At 54.6% G+C, this 22,896-nt stretch overlaps 1 protein-coding gene across 6 annotated transcripts in view; it reads right to left on the bottom strand.

Annotated features, from left to right (window-relative positions):
• SHTN1 (shootin 1) overlaps positions 1-22,896 on the bottom strand; it is a 110,548-nt gene that overhangs the window by 36,299 nt on the left and 51,353 nt on the right. For all 6 annotated transcript variants that reach the window (XM_040435095.1, XM_040435093.1, XM_040435098.1 and 3 more), the window contains exons 5-7: positions 10,941-11,085; positions 2,839-2,936; positions 2,612-2,693 (exon numbers count right to left, since the gene is read on the bottom strand). In XM_040435095.1, coding sequence (XP_040291029.1) covers positions 2,612-2,693; positions 2,839-2,936; positions 10,941-11,085 — 325 coding nt within the window. The remainder of the gene's footprint in view (positions 1-2,611; positions 2,694-2,838; positions 2,937-10,940; positions 11,086-22,896) is intronic.

The following is a 22,896-nucleotide window of genomic DNA, read 5'->3' as shown; positions in this document are numbered from 1 at the left end:
ACGAGAGGCGGCGGCGGCCGCGCACGGCATTTACTCTGTGTATACAATCATCCGGTAATCAGGGGACAGATTACGGGGGTCTGCAACACAACACAGTAACGACAATCAGCTCCGAACAGGAGAGGTCAAGGAGAGCGGCCGCCCCTCCCCCGTCCTGCATTCTTAGTTTAAACACTGCAATTAGCGCAAGCTTCTAATCCCATTAACCGCTGAATGTCCTGCTGCAAACAGACCGCCCCGGCCGCCGCGACACAACACGCTGATTATAATGACGGCGCGCTGCTCGCTGCCGGCGCAACATCAACAGTCATCACTTCGCCATACAATGGAGCTTAATTACTAATCAACAGAGACGCAATTAAGAAAGGCGCCAATTCACTGATCCGGAGAGTCGGCAAACAGGCGGCGGTAAGGCGCCAGGTGGACGGGCCGGGCCCAGCACCAGTATATTCAGCAGACGCTTAAAGGGCCGGCGCAGTCTTATGGAGCTGCATCATGTCTTCTGACGCTTTCAATCCCTCTCCAATTCTAGGTTTCTCTGCTTGCTGTCAGTGAGTGGACACGCAGGGGCTGAAGACCTCTCCTGACATGATACTGCTCACACAGCTGAGGGTTTGCTGCAGAGCCTTCCATCCTGCGAGTCCGCCAGCGCTCGCAACTCCTCACCACTTCTCCAAACAAAGCTTGTAAGCGGCGCAGCCAAAAAGACACTACATATCGCCATCTGTTCCCACTGATCTCCTTACTGCACTCATCCTCAGTAACTATGCTCTGGTCACATCCAGAGCTGCAGCCTGTCTTCTGGAATCTACCTGAGCGCTCCACTGTGCCCGTAAAGCAGGAGGAGGAGTCGGTCTGATGGTGGAGGTTGTGCACGGGGGCACGACATAGAGAACCATCACTACTGCTGCAGGTCTCTGGGGTCGCGCAGACACGGCGCTGCTGCAGGTCTCTGGGGTCGCGCAGACACGGCGCTGCTGCAGGTCTCTGGGGTCGCGCAGACACGGCGCTGCTGCAGGTCTCTGGGGTCGCACACGCAGACACGGCGCTGCTGCAGGTCTCTGGGGTCGCACACGCAGACACGGCGCTGCTCCAGGTCTCTGGGGTCGCACACGCAGACACAGCGCTGCTCCAGGTCTCTGGGATCGCTCGCACGCGCAGACACGGCGCTGTTCCAGGTCTCTGGAATCGCTCGCACGCACAGACACAGCGCTGCTGCAGGTCTCTGGGGTCGCACACGCAGACACGGCGCTGCTCCAGGTCACTGGGGTCGCACACGCAGACACGGCGCTGCTCCAGGTCTCTGGGGCCGCGCAGACACAGCGCTGCTCCAGGTCTCTGGGATCGCTCGCACGCACAGACACAGCGCTGCTCCAGGTCTCTGGGATCGCTCGCACGCACAGACACAGCGCTGCTCCAGGTCTCTGGGATCGCTCGCACGCACAGACACGGCACTGCTCCAGGTCTCTGGGGTCGCTCGCACGCACAGACACAGCGCTGCTCCAGGTCTCTGGGATCGCTCACACGCACAGACACAGCGCTGCTCCAGGTCTCTGGGGTCGCTCGCACGCACAGACACAGCGCTGCTCCAGGTCTCTGGGATCGCTCACACGCACAGACACAGCGCTGCTCCAGGTCTCTGGGATTGCTCGCACGCACAGACACAGCGCTGCTCCAGGTCTCTGGGGTCACTCACACGCACAGACACGGCACTGCTCCAGGTCTCTGGGGTCGCTCGCACGCACAGACACAGCGCTGCTCCAGGTCTCTGGGATCGCTCACACGCACAGACACGGCACTGCTCCAGGTCTCTGGGGTTGCTCGCACGCACAGACACAGCGCTGCTCCAGGTCTCTGGGATCGCTCGCACATGCAGACACAGCGCTGCTCCAGGTCTCTGGGATCACTCGCACGCACAGACACAGTACTGCTCCAGGTCTCTGGGATCGCTCACACGCACAGACACAGCGCTGCTCCAGGTCTCTGGGGTCGCTCGCACGCACAGACACAGCGCTGCTCCAGGTCTCTGGGATCGCTCGCACGCACAGACACAGCGCTGCTCCAGGTCTCTGGGATCGCTCGCACACGCAGACACAGCGCTGCTCCAGGTCTCTGGGATCACTCGCACGCACAGACACAGTACTGCTCCAGGTCTCTGGGGTCGCTCGCACGCACAGACACAGCGCTGCTCCAGGTCTCTGGGATCGCTCGCACACGCAGACACGGCGCTGCTCCAGGTCTCTGGGATCACTCGCACACGCAGACACGGCGCTGCTCCAGGTCTCTGGGATCGCTCGCACACGCAGACACGGCGCTGCTCCAGGTCACTGGGGTCGCACACGCAGACACGGCGCTGCTCCAGGTCTCTGGGGCCGCGCAGACACGGCGCTGCTCCAGGTCTCTGGGATCGCTCGCACGCGCAGACACGGCGCTGCTCCAGGTCTCTGGGATCGCTCGCACGCACAGACACGGCACTGCTCCAGGTCTCTGGGGTCGCTCGCACGCGCAGACACGGCGCTGCTCCAGGTCTCTGGGATCGCTCGCACGCGCAGACACGGCGCTGCTCCAGGTCTCTGGGGTCGCTCGCACGCACAGACACAGCGCTGCTCACCTCGGTTGTACTTTTCGAGGAGTTTCCGCTGGTCGAAAGCTTCTTTCCTCAGAGCGACGTTCTCTGTTCTTGTGATATTAACCTGGAAAAATAAGTAAAATGGAAGAAACTTGACAGGGAAGGAAGGCGATCGATGGGGGGTCTGAGGACCACAGTGACCCCGGCATCATCACCAGGAAGGATTCAGTACTGACGGGGCGCTCGCCCCATCCCCCACTGTGACCCACCTCTTCTATCAGGTCCACTAGTTTGCAGCGGAGATCCTCCAGCTCTGCGGATATGGCCGTCTTCTCCTCCTGCACAGAGACGATTTGATGCTGAAGGTCTGCGGATGAGAACAAGATCTATAGGAGACGTGCATTACAGCCGCCCTATACGGGGAGACCCCCAAATCTGTACAGACGTCTCCGCACCCCGCACTCATGAATACAACTGCTGACAGCTCCTGGACATCATACCCCAAGTGTCCACCGACCACCCTCATGTCCAGAGCTCTGCCCTACCTCATATATACTGCTGACAGCTCCTGGACATTATACCCTGAGTGTCCACCGACCTCCCTAATGTTCAGCACTCTGCCCTACCTTATATATACTGCTGACAGCTCCTGGACATTATACCCCGAGTGTCCACCAACCACCCTAATGTTCAGCACTCTGCCCTACCTTATATATACTGCTGACAGCTCCTGGACATCATACCCCGAGTGTCCACCGACCACCATCATGTTCAGCACTCTGCCCTACCTTATATATACTACTGACAGCTCCTGGACATAATACCCCGAGTGTCCGCTGACCACCATCATGTCCAGCACTCTGCCCTACCTCATATATACTGCTGACAGCTCCTGGACATCATACCCCGAGTGTCCACTGACCACCATCATGTTCAGCACTCTGCCCTACCTCATATATACTGCTGACAGCTCCTGGACATCATACCCCGAGTGTCCGCTGACCACCATCATGTTCAGCACTCTGCCCTACCTCATATATACTGCTGACAGCTCCTGGACATCATACCATGAGTCTTATATAGGAAAGGGTCGGCACTGCTGGAATAGACGCGGTGCACGAGTCAGTGGGGAGACGTCCCAATACTTGCAATAAAGAAGGAAAGACCGGCACTGGCGATGATGATGAATGTTGCGTTTATTCAGTCACATATTAAGGACATATAGTGACGCGTTTCAGCACAACACGTGCTTTCTTCAGACTATACAATAAACTCCTATCACATCTCTTTTATACACAGAGAGAGGAAGGAGTAACAAAACAAAAGGGAAATGACATCATACTATGTAGCTCCACCCACCTCAGGGCTGACACAGGTGAAGTAATGAAAGGTGCAATAAACCAAAAAAGATCAATGTGAATACATTGATGAAACAATGGAACAGTTGATAACAATTCAGGAATCAGGTCCGCTGAAAGAGACAAATGTATATTATTATAATCTAAATTCTTATAATAAGAATAATATAGTCAAGAACTAAGTGAAACTGGAAATATTGTACTCGCGGTTGAGCCCCTTGGATCTACAGTTTGTAACCGGTGGATCCAATAAGCCTCACGCGAGGTAAAGATACGCTCTCAATCACTTGAAACCGCAACTGCGATATCGCATGGCGCTTCTCGTGGAAGTGATGCGGTAGGGGTAACAGCAGGTTCTCAGTGCGGATGGTGGACTTATGCTTACTTAGTCTATCTTTAATCCGCATTGAGGTCTCCCCTACGTAGACCAAACCGCAGGGACATTTCAGAATATAAATGACATTTTTGCTGTCACATGTGAACATGCCTTTAATGGGGATTTGTTCTCCAGAACGGGGGTCGGTCAGTGTAGAACCTCTAATGACACTCGAGCAGTTGTTACAATTTAAACCCGGAATGTGCCTTCTTGATTGCTGGGGGATGGCCCAAGAAGGCGATTCCTTTTTCACAGTACCAGAGGGTTAAAAGGATCGTGACTGATCCGGACACCTGTGAAATTAGGTTTCAAGAGATGACGAAAAAGTTCCTCAACAGAGGCTATCCCCTACACTTATTACAATCCCAAAAGCACAAGTTAGATCAACCGCAGGGACAGAAGATCCGTATCCCATTAATAGTGAAGTGCCATCCTTGGGCACAGAGAATGAGGGGCATAATCAATAAGCACTGGCACATCGTGTCCAGATCATATCCTCATATGGAGATATTTCAAAATCCTCCAATCATGTGTTTCAAAAGAGCGGATAATATCCGTGACAAAATCATCAGAGCAGATATAGGCACCAACAAACCTACAGTCAGACAGACCACACTGACTACTCCGCGTCAGGGCACATTCCGGGTTTAAATTGTAACAACTGCTCGAGTGTCACTAGAGGTTCTACACTGACCGACCCCCGTTCTGGAGAACAATTCCCATTAAAGGCATGTTCACATGTGACAGCAAAAACGTCATTTATATTCTGAAATGTCCCTGCGGTTTGGTCTACGTAGGGGAGACCTCAATGCGGATTAAAGATAGACTAAGTAAGCATAAGTCCACTATCCGCACTGAGAACCTGCTGTTACCCCTACCGCATCACTTCCACGAGAAGCGCCATGCGATATCGCAGTTGCGGTTTCAAGTGATTGAGAGCGTATCTTTACCTCGCCGTGAGGCTTATTGGATCCACCGGTTACAAACTGTAGATCCAAGGGGCTCAACCGCGAGTACAATATTTCCAGTTTCACTTAGTTCTTGACTATATTATTCTTATTATAAGAATTTAGATTATAATAATATACATTTGTCTCTTTCAGCGGACCTGATTCCTGAATTGTTATCAACTGTTCCATTGTTTCATCAATGTATTCACATTGATCTTTTTTGGTTTATTGCATCTTTCATTACTTCACCTGTGTCAGCCCTGAGGTGGGTGGAGCTACATAGTATGATGTCATTTCCCTTTTGTTTTGTTACTCCTTCCTCTCTCTGTGTATAAAAGAGATGTGATAGGAGTTTATTGTATAGTCTGAAGAAAGCACGTGTTGTGCTGAAACGCGTCACTATATGTCCTTAACCACTTCCCGCAACTGTAACGCCGAAAGGCGTCATTGCGGCGGCTCCCCCAGGCTACGCTAACGCCAATAGGCGTCATCTCGCGTGAGCCGAGATTTCCTGTGAACGCGCGCACACAGGCGCGCGCACTCACAGGAACGGAAGGTAAGAGAGTGGATCTCCAGCCTGCCAGCGGCGATCGTTCGCTGGCAGGCTGGAGATGTGTTTTTTTTAACCCCTAACAGGTATATTAGACGCTGTTTTGATAACAGCGTCTAATATACCTGCTACCTGGTCCTCTGGTGGTCCCCTTTGTTTGGATCGACCACCAGAGGACACAGGTAGCTCAGTAAAGTAGCACCAAGCACCACTACACTACACTACACCCCCCCCCCCCCGTCACTTATTAACCCCTTATTAGCCCCTGATCACCCCTGATCACCCCATATAGACTCCCTGATCACCCCCCTGTCATTGATCACCCCCCTGTCATTGATCACCCCCCTGTAAAGCTCCATTCAGACGTCCGCATGATTTTTACGGATCCACTGATAGATGGATCGGATCCGCAAAACGCATCCGGACGTCTGAATGAAGCCTTACAGGGGCATGATCAATGACTGTGGTGATCACCCCATATAGACTCCCTGATCACCCCCCTGTAAAGCTCCATTCAGATGTCCGCATGATTTTTACGGATGCACTGATAGATGGATCGGATCTGCAAAACGCATACGGACGTCTGAATGAAGCCTTACAGGGGCATGATCAATGACTGTGGTGATCACCCCCCTGTCATTGATTACCCCCCTGTCATTGATTACCCCCCTGTAAAGCTCCATTCAGATGTCCGCATGATTTTTACGGATGCACTGATAGATGGATCGGATCCGCAAAACGCATCCGGACGTCTGAATGAAGCCTTACAGGGGCGTGATCAATGACTGTGGTTATCACCCCATATAGACTCCCTGATCACCCCCCTGTCATTGATTACCCCCCTGTCATTGATTACCCCCCTGTAAAGCTCCATTCAGATGTCCGCATGATTTTTACGGATGCACTGATAGATGGATCGGATCCGCAAAACGCATCCGGACGTCTGAATGAAGCCTTACAGGGGCATGATCAATGACTGTGGTTATCACACTATATAGACTCCCTGATCACCCCCCTGTCATTGATCACCCCCCTGTCATTGATCACCCCCCTTGTCATTGATCACCCCCCCTGTCATTGATCACCCTCTGTAAGGCTCCATTCAGACATTTTTTTGGCCCAAGTTAGCGGAATTATTATTATTTTTTCTTACAAAGTCTCATATTCCACTAACTTGTGTCAAAAAATTAAATCTCACATGAACTCCCCATACCCCTCACGGAAACCAAATGCGTAAAATTTTTTAGACATTTATATTCCAGACTTCTTCTCACGCTTTAGGGCCCCTAGAATGCCAGGGCAGTATAAATACCCCACATGTGACCCCATTTCGGAAAGAAGACACCCCCAGGTATTCCGTGAGGGGCATATTGAGTCCATGAAAGATTGAAATTTTTGTCCCAAGTTAGCGGAACGGGAGACTTTGTGAGAAAAAAATTAAAAATATCAATTTCCGCTAACTTGTGCCAAAAAAAAAAAATTTCTATGAACTCGCCATGCCTCTCATTGAATACCTTGGGGTGTCTTCTTTCCAAAATGGGGTCACATGTGGGGTATTTATACTGCCCTGGCATTCTAGGGGCCCCAAAGCGTGAGAAGAAGTCTGGTATCCAAATGTCTAAAAATGCCCTCCTAAAAGGAATTTGGGCACCTTTGCGCATCTAGGCTGCAATAAAGTGTCACACATCTGGTATCGCCGTACTCAGGAGAAGTTGGGGAATGTGTTTTGGGGTGTCATTTTACATATACCCATGCTGGGTGAGAGAAATATCTTGGTCAAATGCCAACTTTGTATAAAAAAATGGTAAAAGTTGTCTTTTGCCAAGATATTTCTCTCACCCAGCAAGGGTATATGTAAAATGACACCCCAAAACACATTCCCCAACTTCTCCTGAGTACGGGGATACCAGATGTGTGACACTTTTTTGCAGCCTAGGTGGGCAAAGGGGCCCACATTCCAAAGAGCACCTTTAGGATTTCACAGGTCATTTACCTACTTACCACACATTAGGGCCCCTGGAAAATGCCAGGGCAGTATAACTACCCCACAAGTGACCCCATTTTGGAAAGAAGACACCCCAAGGTATTCCGTGAGGGGCATGGCAGGTTCCTAGAATTTTTTATTTTTTGTCACAAGTTAGTGGAAAATGCTGATTTTTTTTTTTTTTTTTTTTTTTCATACAAAGTCTCATATTCCACTAACTTGTGACAAAAAATAAAAACTTCCATGAACTCACTATGCCCATCAGCGAATACCTTGGGGTCTCTTCTTTCCAAAATGGGGTCACTTGTGGGGTAGTTATACTGCCCTGGCATTCTAGGGGCCCAAATGTGTGGTAAGGAGTTTGAAATCAAATTCTGTAAAAAATGACCTGTGAAATCCGAAAGGTGCTCTTTGGAATATGGGCCCCTTTGCCCACCTAGGCTGCAAAAAAGTGTCACACATCTGGTATCCCCGTACTCAGGAGAAGGTGGGGAATGTGTTTTGGGGTGTCTTTTTACATATACCCATGCTGGGTGAGATAAATATCTTGGCAAAAGACAACTTTTCCCATTTTTTTATACAAAGTTGGCATTTGACCAAGATATTTATCTCACCCAGCATGGGTATATGTAAAATGACACCCCAAAACACATTCCTCAACTTCTCCTGAGTACGGCAATACCAGATGTGTGACACTTTTTTGCAGCCTAGGTGGGCAAAGGGGCCCATATTCCAAAGAGCACCTTTCGGATTTCACAGGTCATTATTTACAGAATTTGATTTCAAACTCCTTACCACACATTTGGGCCCCTAGAATGCCAGGGCAGTATAACTACCCCACAAGTGACCCCATTTTGGAAAGAAGAGACCCCAAGGTATTTCGTGATGGGCATAGTGAGTTCATAGAAGTTTTTATTTTTTGTCACAAGTTAGTGGAATATGAGACTTTGTAGGAAAAAAAATAAAATAAAAAAAAATCATCATTTTCCACTAACTTGTGACAAAAAATAAAAAGTTCTATGAACTCACTATGCCCATCAGCGAATACCTTAGGGTGTGTACTTTCCGAAATGGGGTCATTTGTGGGGTGTTTGTACTGTCTGGCCATTGTAGAACCTCAGGAAACATGACAGGTGCTCAGAAAGTCAGAGCTGCTTCAAAAAGCGGAAATTCACATTTTTGTACCATAGTTTGTAAACGCTATAACTTTTACCCAAACCATTTTTTTTTTACCCAAACATGTTTTTTTTATCAAAGACATGTAGAACTATAAATTTAGAGCAAAATTTCTATATGGATCTCGTTTTTTTTTGCAAAATTTTACAACTGAAAGTGAAAAATGTCATTTTTTTGCAAAAAAATCGTTAAATTTCGATTAATAACAAAAAAAGTAAAAATGTCAGCAGCAATGAAATACCACCAAATGAAAGCTCTATTAGTGAGAAGAAAAGGAGGTAAAATTCATTTGGGTGGTAAGTTGCATGACCGAGCAATAAACGGTGAAAGTAGTGTAGGTCAGAAGTGTAAAAAAGGGCCTGGTCTTTAGGGGGGTATAAACCTGTGGTTCTTAAGTGGTTAATATGTGACTGAATAAACGCAACATTCATCATCATCGCCAGTGCCGGTCCTTCCTTCTTTATTTTATCATACCATGAGTGTCCGCTGACCACCCTCATGTCCAGTGCTCTGCCCTATCTTCTATATACTGCTGACAGCTCCTGGACATTATACCCAGAGTGTCCGCTGACCACCCTCATGTCCAGTGCTCTGCCCTATCTTCTATATACTGCTGACAGCTCCTGGACATCATACCATGAGTGTCCGCTGACCACCCTCATGTCCAGTGCTCTGCCCTATCTTCTATATACTGCTGACAGCTCCTGGACATTATACCCAGAGTGTCCGCTGACCACCCTCATGTCCAGTGCTCTGCCCTATCTTCTATATACTGCTGACAGCTCCTGGACATTATACCCAGAGTGTCCGCTGACCACCCTCATGTCCAGTGCTCTGCCCTATCTTCTATATACTGCTGACAGCTCCTGGACATCATACCATGAGTGTCCGCTGACCACCCTCATGTCCAGTGCTCTGCCCTATCTTCTATATACTGCTGACAGCTCCTGGACATTATACCCAGAGTGTCCACTGACCACCCGAATGTTCAGCACTCTGCCCTATCTTCTATATACTGCTGACAGCTCCTGGACATCATACCACGAGTGTCCGCTGACCACCCGAATGTTCAGCACTCTGCCCTATCTTCTATATACTGCTGACAGCTCCTGGACATCATACCATGAGTGTCCGCTGACCACCCGAATGTTCAGCACTCAGCAGTATATAGAAAATAGGGCAGAGTGCTGAACATTCGGGTGGTCAGTGGACACTCTGGGTATAATGTCCAGGAGCTGTCAGCAGTATATAGAAGATAGGGCAGAGTGCTGAACATTCGGGTGGTCAGCGGACACTGGTGGTATAATGTCCAGGAGCTGTCAGCAGTATATAGAAGATAGGGCAGACAGCTCCTGGACATTATACCACCAGTGTACGCTGACCACCCGAATGTTCAGCACTCTGCCCTATCTTCTATATACTGCTGACAGCTCCTGGACATTATATCCTGAGTGTCCACTGACCACCCGAATGTTCAGCACTCTGCCCTATCTTCTATATACTGCTGACAGCTCCTGGACATTATACCCTGAGTGTCCACCAACCACCCTCAGGTCCAGCGCTCTGCCCTACCTCATATATACTGCTGACAGCTCCTGGACATTATACCCCTCATGTCCACCGACCACCCTCAGGTCCAGCGCTCTGCCCTACCTCATATATACTGCTGACAGCTCCTGGACATTATACCCTGAGTGTCCACCAACCACCCTCAGGTCCAGCGCTCTGCCCTACCTCATATATACTGCTGACAGCTCCTGGACATCATACCCCTCATGTCCACCGACCACCCTCAGGTCCAGCGCTCTGCCCTACCTCATATATACTGCTGACAGCTCCTGGACATTATACCCCGAGTGTCCACCGACCACCCTCAGGTCCAGCGCTCTGCCCTACCTCATATATACTGCTGACAGCTACTGGACATCATACCCCTCATGTCCACCGACCACCCTCAGGTCCAGCGCTCTGCCCTACCTCTTAGCTTCTGCTGACAGTCCAGGGAGGTGCAGGCTTCGGTGTGGTCCTCGTCCAGGCTGATCTCCTCGGTGATGGTGTCCGGCCCCAGCTTGGCCATGTACAACATGCTGATCCTCTTCAGGTTCTTGTTCTCCTTGTTTAGCTAGGAGAGAAGAAAGCGCAGGACGGGTGGTCAGAGCAGGGGACGCCGGGGCCCGCAGGCGTCATGAGACCAGAGGTCACCGGCAACAAAGAGACGCTTATCTGCAGAGTGTGTGGGTCACACAGCACCGGGGGGCTTAAGCCTAAGGGGGGCTCTTATTCTCCAGCCGTCTCCCCAATAAATACATCCTATCCCCCATGTATGGAGAAGGGGTGCTGCAATCACACCAAATATTAACCCCTGCTGCTCCATGACCCGCCCACATGTGGGAGACCATGACATTCTCAGCACCCCCCCTTCCACCAGAACAATGGCAGCGATTACACTTCCATCTGCCCACGGGCCGCGGTCTGAGGGGACATTGATCGCTGCTCTGGAGGAGGCGTCTTGGATCCTTTCCATCAGAGCTTAGCCGGCAGCAGACCCGGGCACAGCGGCAGCGCAGGATATTGGGGGTTTATCTCTGTCGGGGTGAAAATCGCTAACAGTAATGAAGGCGATTGAGGGCTCGGCCTCGGTGACCTTCTGCTGCAGTCTGGGGGTAAAGAACAGAACTGGATCGCACATCCACAATGCTATGCTTTGATCTAACGCGCTACTCAGCGCCATATTGAAGTGTACGGCCCCCCATACTGCATGCCGTACCAGAGGCATTAGTGTACATTTTGATCAAAAGGCAATAAGCCCACTCACCACGCCAAGGTCGCCTCCTTGAGTGGGACCTACTCTGAAAAAGGCGCAGCGACCATGCGGTGACAAGGCGGCACTGCCCTAGTAGGTGGCGGGACCCAGGGGTCAAACAGCACCTCTGCTGTCTGATTATGCCCCCCATGGCACTGGCTCACTTTCTGCTGCAGTCTCTGAGGGCAGAAATCCTCACGGACGTGTTTATAAAAGCAATGTCGCCCTGATGACTGCGCTAAAGCCAATGGAGGCTCCAAAACAGTCACCTCACCTGGGCGCCAACACACTGCCCATCAGAGGCCCCGAGCCCACAGCCAGACATCAGAGACACACCCCTGACCTTGCCATATACATGCATCCTCTGCCGAGCATTCATGTGTGTAACGGAGAGGGGACACCTAAGCCAGACCCCTCCACCTCCTCCCACCGGACCCCTGCCGTTCCCTCCCTGCAGACCCCTTACATCCCCCATCTTCTACCTCCAGACCCCTCCACCTCCTCCCACCGGACCCCTGCCGTTCCCTCCCTGCAGACCCCTTACATCCCCCATCTTCTACCTCCAGACCCCTCCACCTCCTCCCACCGGACCCCTGCCGTTCCCTCCCTGCAGACACCTTACATCCCCCCATCTTCTATCTCCAGACCCCTCCACCTCCTCCCACCGGACCCCTGCCGTTCCCTCCCTGCAGACCCCTTACATCCCCCATCTTCTACCTCCAGACCCCTCCACCTCCTCCCACCGGACCCCTGCCGTTCCTTCCCTGCAGACACCTTACATCCCCCATCTTCTACCTCCAGACCCCTCCACCTCCTCCCACCGGACCCCTGCCGTTCCCTCCCTGCAGACCCCTTACATCCCCGATCTTCTACCTCCAGACCCCTCCTTCCTCCCCATCTCCTCCCACCGGACCCCTGCCGTTCCCTCCCTGCAGACCCCTTACATCCCCCATCTTCTACCTCCAGACCGCTCCACCTCCTCCCACTGGACCCCTGCCATTCCCTCCCTGCAGACCTATAACTTCCCCCATCTTCTACCTCCAGACCCCTCCTTCCTCCCCATCTCCTCCCACCGGACCCCTGCCGTTCCCTCCCTGCAGACCCCTTACATCCCCCATCTTCTACCTCCAGACCCCTCCACTTCCTCCCACCGGACCCCTGCCGTTCCCTCCCTGCAGACCCCTTACATCCCCCATCTTCTACCTCCAGACCGCTCCACCTCCTCCCACCGGACCCCTGCCGTTCCCTCCCTGCAGACCCCTTACATCCCCCATCTTCTACCTCCAGACCCCTCCACCTCCTCCCACCGGACCCCTGCCGTTCCCTCCCTGCAGACCCCTTACATCCCCCATCTTCTACCTCCAGACCCCTCCACCTCCTCCCACCGGACCCCTGCCGTTCCCTCCCTGCAGACCCCTTACATCCCCCATCTTCTACCTCCAGACCGCTCCACCTCCTCCCACCGGACCCCTGCCATTCCCTCCCTGCAGACCTATAACTTCCCCCATCTTCTACCTCCAGACCCCTCCACCTCCTCCCACCGGACCCCTGCCGTTCCCTCCCTGCAGACCCCTGCAGGGAGGGAACGGCAGGGGTCCGGTGGGAGGAGGTGGAGGGGTCTGGAGGTAGAAGATGGGGGATGTAAGGGGTCTGCATGGATTAGGCAGTGGCTGAGGGACAGGCAACAGAGGGTTGTAGTCAATGGAGTATATTCAGACCATGGTCTTGTTACCAGTGGGGTACCTCAGGGATCTGTTCTGGGACCCATATTGTTTAATATCTTTATCAGCGAAATTGCAGAAGGCCTCAATGGTGAGGTGTGTCTTTTTGCTGATGACACAAAGATTTGTAACAGGGTTGATGTTCCTGGAGGGATACACCAAATGGAAAAGGATTTAGGAAAACTAGAGGAACGGTCAAAAATATGGCAACTAAAATATAATGTTGATAAGTGCAAGATAATGCACCTGGGGCGTAAAAACCCAAGAGCAGAATATACAATCAGTGATACAGTCCTAACCTCAGTATCTGAGGAAAGGGATTTAGGGGTCATTATTTCAGAAGACTTAAAGGTAGGCAGACCATGCCATAGAGCAGCACAAAATGCCAGCAGAATGCTTGGATGTATAGGGAGAGGCATTACCAGTAGACAGAGGGGGGGCGCTCATGCCGCTCTACAGAGCACTAGTGAGACCTCATCTGGAGTATTGTGCGCAGTACTGGAGGCCATATCTCCAGAAGGATACTGATACTTTGGAGAGAGTTCAGAGAAGAGCTACTAAACTAGTACATGGATTGCAGGATAAAACTTACCAGGAAAGATTAAAGGACCTTAACATGTAGAGCTTGGAAGAAAGACGAGACAGAGCGGATATGAGAGAAACTGCTCAATACATAAAGGGAATCAACAAGGTAAAAGAGGAGAGAAGATTTACAAGAAGAAAAACTGCTACAAGAGGACATAGTTTTATATTAGAGGGGCAAAGGTTTAAAAGTAATATCAGGAAGTATTACTTTACTGAGAGAGTAGTGGATGCATGGAATAGCCTTCCTGCAGAAGTGGTAGCTGCAAATACAGTGGAGGAGTTTAAGCATGCATGGGATAGGCATAAGGCCATCCTTCATATAAGATAGGGCCAGGGGCTATCCATAGTATTCAGTATATTGGGCAGACTAGATGGGCCAAATGGTTCTTATCTGCCGACACATTCTAGGTTTCTATGTTTCTTCCGTTCCCTCCCTGTAGACCCCTTACATCCCCCATCTTCTACCTCCAGATCCCTCCTCCCTCCCCATCTCGTCCCACCGGACCCCTGCCGTTCCCTCCCTGCAGACCCCTTACATCCCCCATATTCTACCTCCAGCCCCCTCCTTCCTCCCCATCTCCTCCCACCGGACCCCTGCCGTTCCCTCCCTGCAGACCCCTTACATCCCCCATCTTCTACCTCCAGACCCCTCCACCTCCTCCCACCGGACCCCTGCTGTTCCCTCCCTGCAGACCCCTTACATCGCCCATCTTCTACCTCCAGACCCCTCCACCTCCTCCCACCGGACCCCTGCCGTTCCCTTCCTGCAGACCCCTTACATCCCCCATCTTCTACCTCCAGACCCCTCCACCTCCTCCCACCGGACCCCTGCCGTTCCCTCCCTGCAGACCTATAACTTCCCCCATCTTCTACCTCCAGACCGCTCCACCTCCTCCCACCGGACCCCTGCCATTCCCTCCCTGCAGACCTATAACTTCCCCCATCTTCTACCTCCAGACCCCTCCACCTCCTCCCACCGGACCCCTGCCGTTCCCTCCCTGCAGACCCCTGCAGGGAGGGAACGGCAGGGGTCCGGTGGGAGGAGGTGGAGGGGTCTGGAGGTAGAAGATGGGGGATGTAAGGGGTCTGCAGGGAGGGAACGGCAGGGGTCCGGTGGGAGGAGGTGGAGGGGTCTGGAGGTAGAAGATGGGGGATGTAAGGGGTCTGCAGGGAGGGAACGGCAGGGGTCCGGTGGGAGGAGGTGGAGGGGTCTGGAGGTAGAAGATGGGGGATGTAAGGGGTCTGCAGGGAGGGAACGGCAGGGGTCCGGTGGGAGGAGGTGGAGGGGTCTGGAGGTAGAAGATGGGGGATGTAAGGGGTCTGCATGGATTAGGCAGTGGCTGAGGGACAGGCAACAGAGGGTTGTAGTCAATGGAGTATATTCAGACCATGGTCTTGTTACCAGTGGGGTACCTCAGGGATCTGTTCTGGGACCCATATTGTTTAATATCTTTATCAGCAAAATTGCAGAAGGCCTCAATGGTGAGGTGTGTCTTTTTGCTGATGACACAAAGATTTGTAACAGGGTTGATGTTCCTGGAGGGATACACCAAATGGAAAAGGACTTAGGAAAACTAGAGGAACGGTCAAAAATATGGCAACTAAAATATAATGTTGATAAGTGCAAGATAATGCACCTGGGGCGTAAAAACCCAAGAGCAGAATATACAATCAGTGATACAGTCCTAACCTCAGTATCTGAGGAAAGGGATTTAGGGGTCATTATTTCAGAAGACTTAAAGGTAGGCAGACCATGTCATAGAGCAGCAGGAGATGCCAGCAGAATGCTGGGGTGTATAGGGAGAGGCATTACCAGTAGACAGAGGGGGGCGCTCATGCCGCTCTACAGAGCACTAGTGAGACCTCATCTGGAGTATTGTGCTCAGTACTGGAGACCATATCTCCAGAAGGATATTGATACTTTGGAGAGAGTTCAGAGAAGAGCTACTAAACTGGTCCATGGATTGCAGGATAAAACTTACCAGGAAAGATGAAAGGACCTTAACATGTATAGCTTGGAAGAAAGACGAGACAGAGGGGAGATGATAGAAACTGCTAAATACATAAAGGGAATCAAGAAGGTAAAAGAGGAGAGAAGATTTACAAGAAGAAAAACTGCTACAAGAGGACATCGTGTTAAATTAGAGGGGCAAAGGTTTAACAGTAATATCAGGAAGTATTACTTTACTGAGAGAGTAGTGGATGCATGGAATAGCCTTCCTGCAGAAGTGGTAGCTGCAAATACAGTGGAGGAGTTTAAGCATGCATGGGATAGGCATAAGGCCATCCTTCATATAAGATAGGGCCAGGGGCTATCCATAGTATTCAGTATATTGGGCAGACTAGATGGGCCAAATGGTTCTTATCTGCCGACACATTCTAGGTTTCTATGTTTCTTCCGTTCCCTCCCTGTAGACCCCTTACATCCCCCATATTCTACCTCCAGCCCCCTCCTTCCTCCCCATCTCCTCCCACCGGACCCCTGCCGTTCCCTCCCTGCAGACCCCTTACATCCCCCATATTCTACCTCCAGCCCCCTCCTTCCTCCCCATCTCCTCCCACCGGACCCCTGCCGTTCCCTCCCTGCAGACCCCTTACATCGCCCATCTTCTACCTCCAGACCCCTCCACCTCCTCCCACCGGGCCCCTGCCGTTCCCTCCCTGCAGACACCTTACATCCCCCATCTTCTACCTCCAGACCCCTCCACCTCCTCCCACCGGACCCCTGCCGTTCCCTCCCTGCAGACCTATAACTTCCCCCATCTTCTACCTCCAGATCCCTCCTTCCTCCCCATCTCCTCCCACCGGACCCCTGCCGTTCCCTCCCTGCAGACCCCTTACATCCCCCATCTTCTACCTCCAGACCCCTCCACCTCCTCCCACCGGACCCCTGCTGTTCCCTCCCTGCAGACCCCTTACATCGCCCATCTTCTACCTCCAGACCCCTCCACCTCCTCCCACCGGGCCCCTGCCGTTCCCTCCCTGCAGACACCTTACATCCCCCATCTTCTACCTCCAGACCGCTCCACCTCCTCCCACCGGACCCCTGCCATTCCCTCCCTGCAGACACCTTACATCCCCCCATCTTCTACCTCCAGACCCCTCCACCTCCTCCCACCGGACCCCTGCCGTTCCCTTCCTGCAGACACCTTACATCCCCCATCTTCTACCTCCAGACCCCTCCACCTCCTCCCACCGGACCCCTGCCGTTCCCTTCCTGCAGACACCTTACATCCCCCATCTTCTACCTCCAGACCCCTCCACCTCCTCCCACCGGACCCCTGCCGTTCCCTCCCTGCAGACCCCTTACATCCCCCATCTTCTACCTCCAGACCCCTCCACCTCCTCCCACCGGACCCCTGCCGTTCCCTTCCTGCAGACACCTTACATCCCCCATCTTCTACCTCCAGACCCCTCCACCTCCTCCCACCGGACCCCTGCCGTTCCCTCCCTGCAGACCCCTTACATCCCCCATCTTCTACCTCCAGACCCCTCCACCTCCTCCCACCGGACCCCTGCCGTTCCCTCCCTGCAGACCCCTTACTTCCCCTATCTTCTACCTCCAGACCCCTCCTCCCCCCACCTCCTCCCTCCAGACCCCTCCCCCCCACCGGACCCTGCCGTTCCCTCCCTCCAGACCCCTCCTTCCCCCCATCTCCTCCCACCGGACCCCTGCCGTTCCCTCCCTCCAGACCCCTCCTCCCTCTCCATCTCCTCCCACCGGACCCCTGCCGTTCCCTCCCTCCAGACCCCTCCTTCCCCCCCATCTCCTCCCACCGGACCCCTGCCGTTCCCTCCCTCCAGACCCCTCCTCCCTATCTCCTCCCACCGGACCCCTGCCGTTCCCTCCCTCCAGACCCCTCCTCCCTCCCCATCTCCTCCCACCGGACCCCAGCCGTTCCCTCCCTCCAGACCCCTCCTCCCTCCTCATCTCCTCCCACCGGACCCCTGCCGTTCCCTCCAGAGCCCTCCTCCCTCCCCATCTCCTCCCACCGGACCCCTGCCGTTCCCTCTCCTACCGTTCCCTCCCTCCAGACCCCTCCTCCCCCCCATCTCCTCCCACCGGACCCCTGCCGTTCCCTCCCTCCAGACCCCTCCTCCCTCCCCATCTCCTCTCACCGGACCCCAGCCGTTCCCTCCCTCCCTCCAGACCCCTCCTCCCCATCTCCTCCCACCGGACCCCTGCCGTTCCCTCCCTCCAGACCCCTCCTCCCTCCCCATCTCCTCCCACCGGACCCCTGCCGTTCCCTACAGACCCCCTCCTCCCTCCCCATCTCCTCCCACCGGACCCCTGCCGTTCCCTCCCTCCAGACCCCTCCTCCATCCCCATCTCCTCCCACTGGACCTCTGCCGTTCCCTGCCTCCAGACCCCTCCTCCCTCCCCATCTCCTCCCACTGGACCTCTGCCGGTCTCTGCCTCCAGACCCCTCCTCCCTCCTCATCTCCTTCCACCGGACCCCTGCCGTTCCCTCCCTCCAGACCCCTCCTCCCTCCCCACCCCTGCCGTTCCCTCCCTCCAGATCTCTCCTCCCTCCCCACCCCTGCCGTTCCCTCCCTCCAGACCCCTCCTCCCTCCCCATCTCCTCCCACCGGACCCCTGCCGTTCCCTCCCTCCAGACCCCTCCTCCCTCCCCATCTCCTCCCACTGGACCTCTGCCGTTCCCTGCCTCCAGACCCCTCCTCCCTCCTCATCTCCTTGTCTCGGACCCCTGCCGTTCCCTCCCTCCAGATCCCTCCTCATCTCCTCCCACCGGACCCCTGCCGTTCCCTCCCTCCAGACCCCTCCTCCCCATCTCCTCCCACCGGACCCCTGCCGTTCCCTCCCTCCAGACCCCTTCTCCCACCGTTCCCTGCCTTCAGACTCCTCCCCCCCATCTCCTCCAACCGGACCTCTGCCGTTCCCTCCCTCCAGACCCCTCCTTTCCGCCAGAGCAGCATCTATAGGAATCTGAGCGGTGAGTACGGAGGGGGCACAAACACCCCCCCAAGAGCAGTATCTATAGGAATCTGAGCGGTGAGTATTGAGGGGGCACAAACACCCCCCCCAGAGCAGCATCTATATGAATCTGAGCGGTGAGTATTGAGGGGGCACAATCACCCCCCCCCCCCCCAGAGCAGCATCTATATGAATCTGAGCAGTGAGTATTGAGGGGGCACAAACACTCCCCCCAGAGCAGCATCTATATGAATCTGAGCGGTGAGTATTGAGACGGCACAAACCAACCCCCCCCCCCCCCCCCCCAGAGCAGCATCTATATGAATCTGAGCGGTGAGTACGGAGGGGACACAAACATCCCCCCAGAGCAGCATCTATAGGAATCTGAGCGGTGAGTATTGAGACGGCACAAACACCCCCCCCCCCCCAGAGCAGCATCTATATGAATCTGAGCGGTGAGTATTGAGGGGACACAAACATCCCCCCAGAGCAGCATCTATAGGAATCTGAGCGGTGAGTACGGAGGGGAGACAAACATCCCCCCCAGAGCAGCATCTATATGAATCTGAGCGGTGAGTATTGAGGGGACACAAACATCCCCCCAGAGCAGCATCTATATGAATCTGAGCGGTGAGTACGGAGGGGAGACAAACATCCCCCCCAGAGCAGCATCTATATGAATCTGAGCGGTGAGTATTAAGGGGGCACAAACATCCCCCCCGAGAGCAGTATCTATAGGAATCTGAGCGTCTAGAGGTAAACAAAGGGAGATAACGAGCGCAGAACGCCCCACTAATGACCAGGCCACCGGAGTGGAATGGCTAATGAAATTTGGAGGAAAATTGCAGTAATCTGCTGCGCGGAGAAGTGGCGCTCTGCTGCGCGGACGTTGATCACACCAGCAAAAACATGATAACAATAATACCAGGCTGATGAGCCGCGCACAAAATGTCATCCTGCTCCATTCACCAGAGGCATGTAATCAGCAGAGAGGACGCCCCCGCTCACAGGCAATCACAGGGCGAGCGGGACGCCCCTCAATTGACAAACAGTCAAGAGGCCATTCCTCTCAGGAAGCAGCGGCGCCGTCTCTCGGGAGATCGCAGCCATTTCCTCTGGACGCTCTAAGAGGAATAAGTGATGCGGGACAACGGCCGCACGAGATCCTGGATAAACACTCGCCACCCTGTACAGGACGGGGGAGGGGACGCCGCTCCGAGGACACAGCCGGCACGCCGATCGCAGGTTAACCCCTTCATGACCTCTCTGATAATCCAGCACTTCACTGCACCACAAAATGCCAGATTAACAGAAAATCTCTCCCCGAGCCTATAGTTACAGGGGCTGCAGCGAGACCACCACGACGCTTAATGGGGCATCGAGCGGCCCCGACACCTGAGCCCCTATTAGATATATCTGGGGGTCTCCACAAACAATATGGCCACTTCTATAAAGCTAAAGGTTCAGATGAAAAGGCGGGAGGATCGGCTGATTACACCGCCAATCAGCGCCTGGAGAGGGGGCGGGAATCCAAAGAAACGCCCCCGAGAGGAGAAGGGGCTTCAGGGGTAACCTCGGCCACAGGTGACATCTCGTATCAGAGTCCTTGAGCGAGGACCACCACTGACCACTAAAATGAAGGGGAATTAAGGGTTAAACCATCCAGGAGACCAGAAAATCACCTTCCGCATAGACCCCGGCCACAGACACCGCTTCTCCCCATAGACCCCGGCCACAGACACTGCTTCTCCCCATAGACCCCGGCCACAGACACCGCTTCTCCCCATAGACCCCGGCCACAGACACCGCTTCTCCCCATAGACCCGGCCACAGACACCGCTTCTCCCCATAGACCCGGCCACAGACACCGCTTCTCCCCATAGACCCCGGCCACAGACACCGCTTCTCCCCATAGACCCCGGCCACAGACACCGCTTCTCCCCATAGACCCCGGCCACATACACCGCTTCTCCCCATAGACCCCGGCCACATACACCGCTTCTCCCCATAGACCCCGGCCACAGACACCGCTTCTCCCCATAGACCCCGGCCACAGACACCGCTTCTCCCCATAGACCCCGGCCACAGACACCGCTTCTCCCCCTAGACCCCAGCCACAGACACCGCTTCTCCCCCTAGACCCCGGCCACAGACACCGCTTCTCCCCCTAGACCCCGGCCACAGACACCGCTTCTTCCCCTAGACCCCGGCCACATACACCGCTTCTCCCCATAGACCCCGGCCACAGACACAGCTTATCGCCATAGACCCCGGCCACAGACACCGCTTCTCCCCATAGACCCTGGCCACAGACACCACTACTCGCCATAGACCCCGGCCACAGACACCGCTTCTCCCCATAGACCCCGGCCACTGACACAGCTTCTCGCCATAGACCCCGGCCACAGACACCGCTTCTCCCCCTAGACCCCGGCCACAGACACCGCTTCTCCCCCTAGACCCCGGCCACAGACACCGCTTCTTCCCCTAGACCCCGGCCACATACACCGCTTCTCTCCCTAGACCCCGGCCACAGACACAGCTTATCGCCATAGACCCCGGCCACAGACACCGCTTCTCCCCATAGACCCTGGCCACAGACACCGCTTCTCCCCATAGACCCCGGCCACAGACACAGCTTATCGCCATAGACCCCGGCCACAGACACCGCTTCTCCCCATAGACCCCGGCCACATACACCGCTTCTCCCCATAGACCCCGGCCACAGACACAGCTTCTCTCCCTAGACCCCGGCCACTGACACAGCTTCTCGCCATAGACCCCGGCCACAGACACCGCTTCTCCCCATAGACCCCCGCCACAGACACCGCTTCTCCCCATAGACCCCGGCCACAGACACCGCTTCTCCCCATAGACCCCGGCCACATACACCGCTTCTCCCCATAGACCCCGGCCACAGACACAGCTTATCGCCATAGACCCCGGCCACAGACACCGCTTCTCCCCATAGACCCTGGCCACAGACACCACTACTCGCCATAGACCCCGGCCACAGACACCGCTTCTCCCCATAGACCCCGGCCACTGACACAGCTTCTCGCCATAGACCCCGGCCACAGACACCGCTTCTCCCCCTAGACCCCGGCCACAGACACCGCTTCTCCCCCTAGACCCCGGCCACAGACACCGCTTCTTCCCCTAGACCCCGGCCACATACACCGCTTCTCCCCATAGACCCCGGCCACAGACACCGCTTCTCCCCATAGACCCCGGCCACAGACACCGCTTCTCTCCCTAGACCCCGGCCACAGACACAGCTTATCGCCATAGACCCCGGCCACAGACACCGCTTCTCCCCATAGACCCCGGCCACAGACACCGCTTCTCCCCATAGACCCCAGCCACAGACACCACTTCTCCCCATAGACCCCGGCCACTGACACAGCTTCTCGCCATAGACCCCAGCCACTGACACAGCTTCTCTCCCTAGACCCCGGCCACTGACACAGCTTCTCGCCATAGACCCCGGCCACAGACACCGCTTCTCCCCATAGACCCCGGCCACAGACACCGCTTCTCCCCATAGACCCCGGCCACAGACACCGCTTCTCCCCATAGACCCCGGCCACAGACACCGCTTCTCCCCATAGACCCCGGCCACAGACACCGCTTCTCCCCATAGACCCCGGCCACAGACACCGCTTCTCCCCATAGACCCCCGCCACAGACACCGCTTCTCCCCATAGACCCCGGCCACAGACACCGCTTCTCCCCATAGACCCCGGCCACAGACACCGCTTCTCCCCATAGACCCCGGCCACAGACACCGCTTCTCCCCATAGACCCCGGCAACAGACTCCGCTTCTCCCCATAGACCCCAGCCACAGACACCGCTTCTCCCCATAGACCCCGGCCACAGACACCGCT

The sequence above is a fragment of the Bufo bufo genome, chromosome 6, assembly GCF_905171765.1.
Source record: "Bufo bufo chromosome 6, aBufBuf1.1, whole genome shotgun sequence".
In the NCBI taxonomy this organism is placed as follows: Eukaryota; Metazoa; Chordata; class Amphibia; order Anura; family Bufonidae; genus Bufo; species Bufo bufo.
The sequence above is the reverse complement of the archived record's forward strand: the minus strand, read 5'-3'. Positions and strand labels throughout refer to the sequence as shown.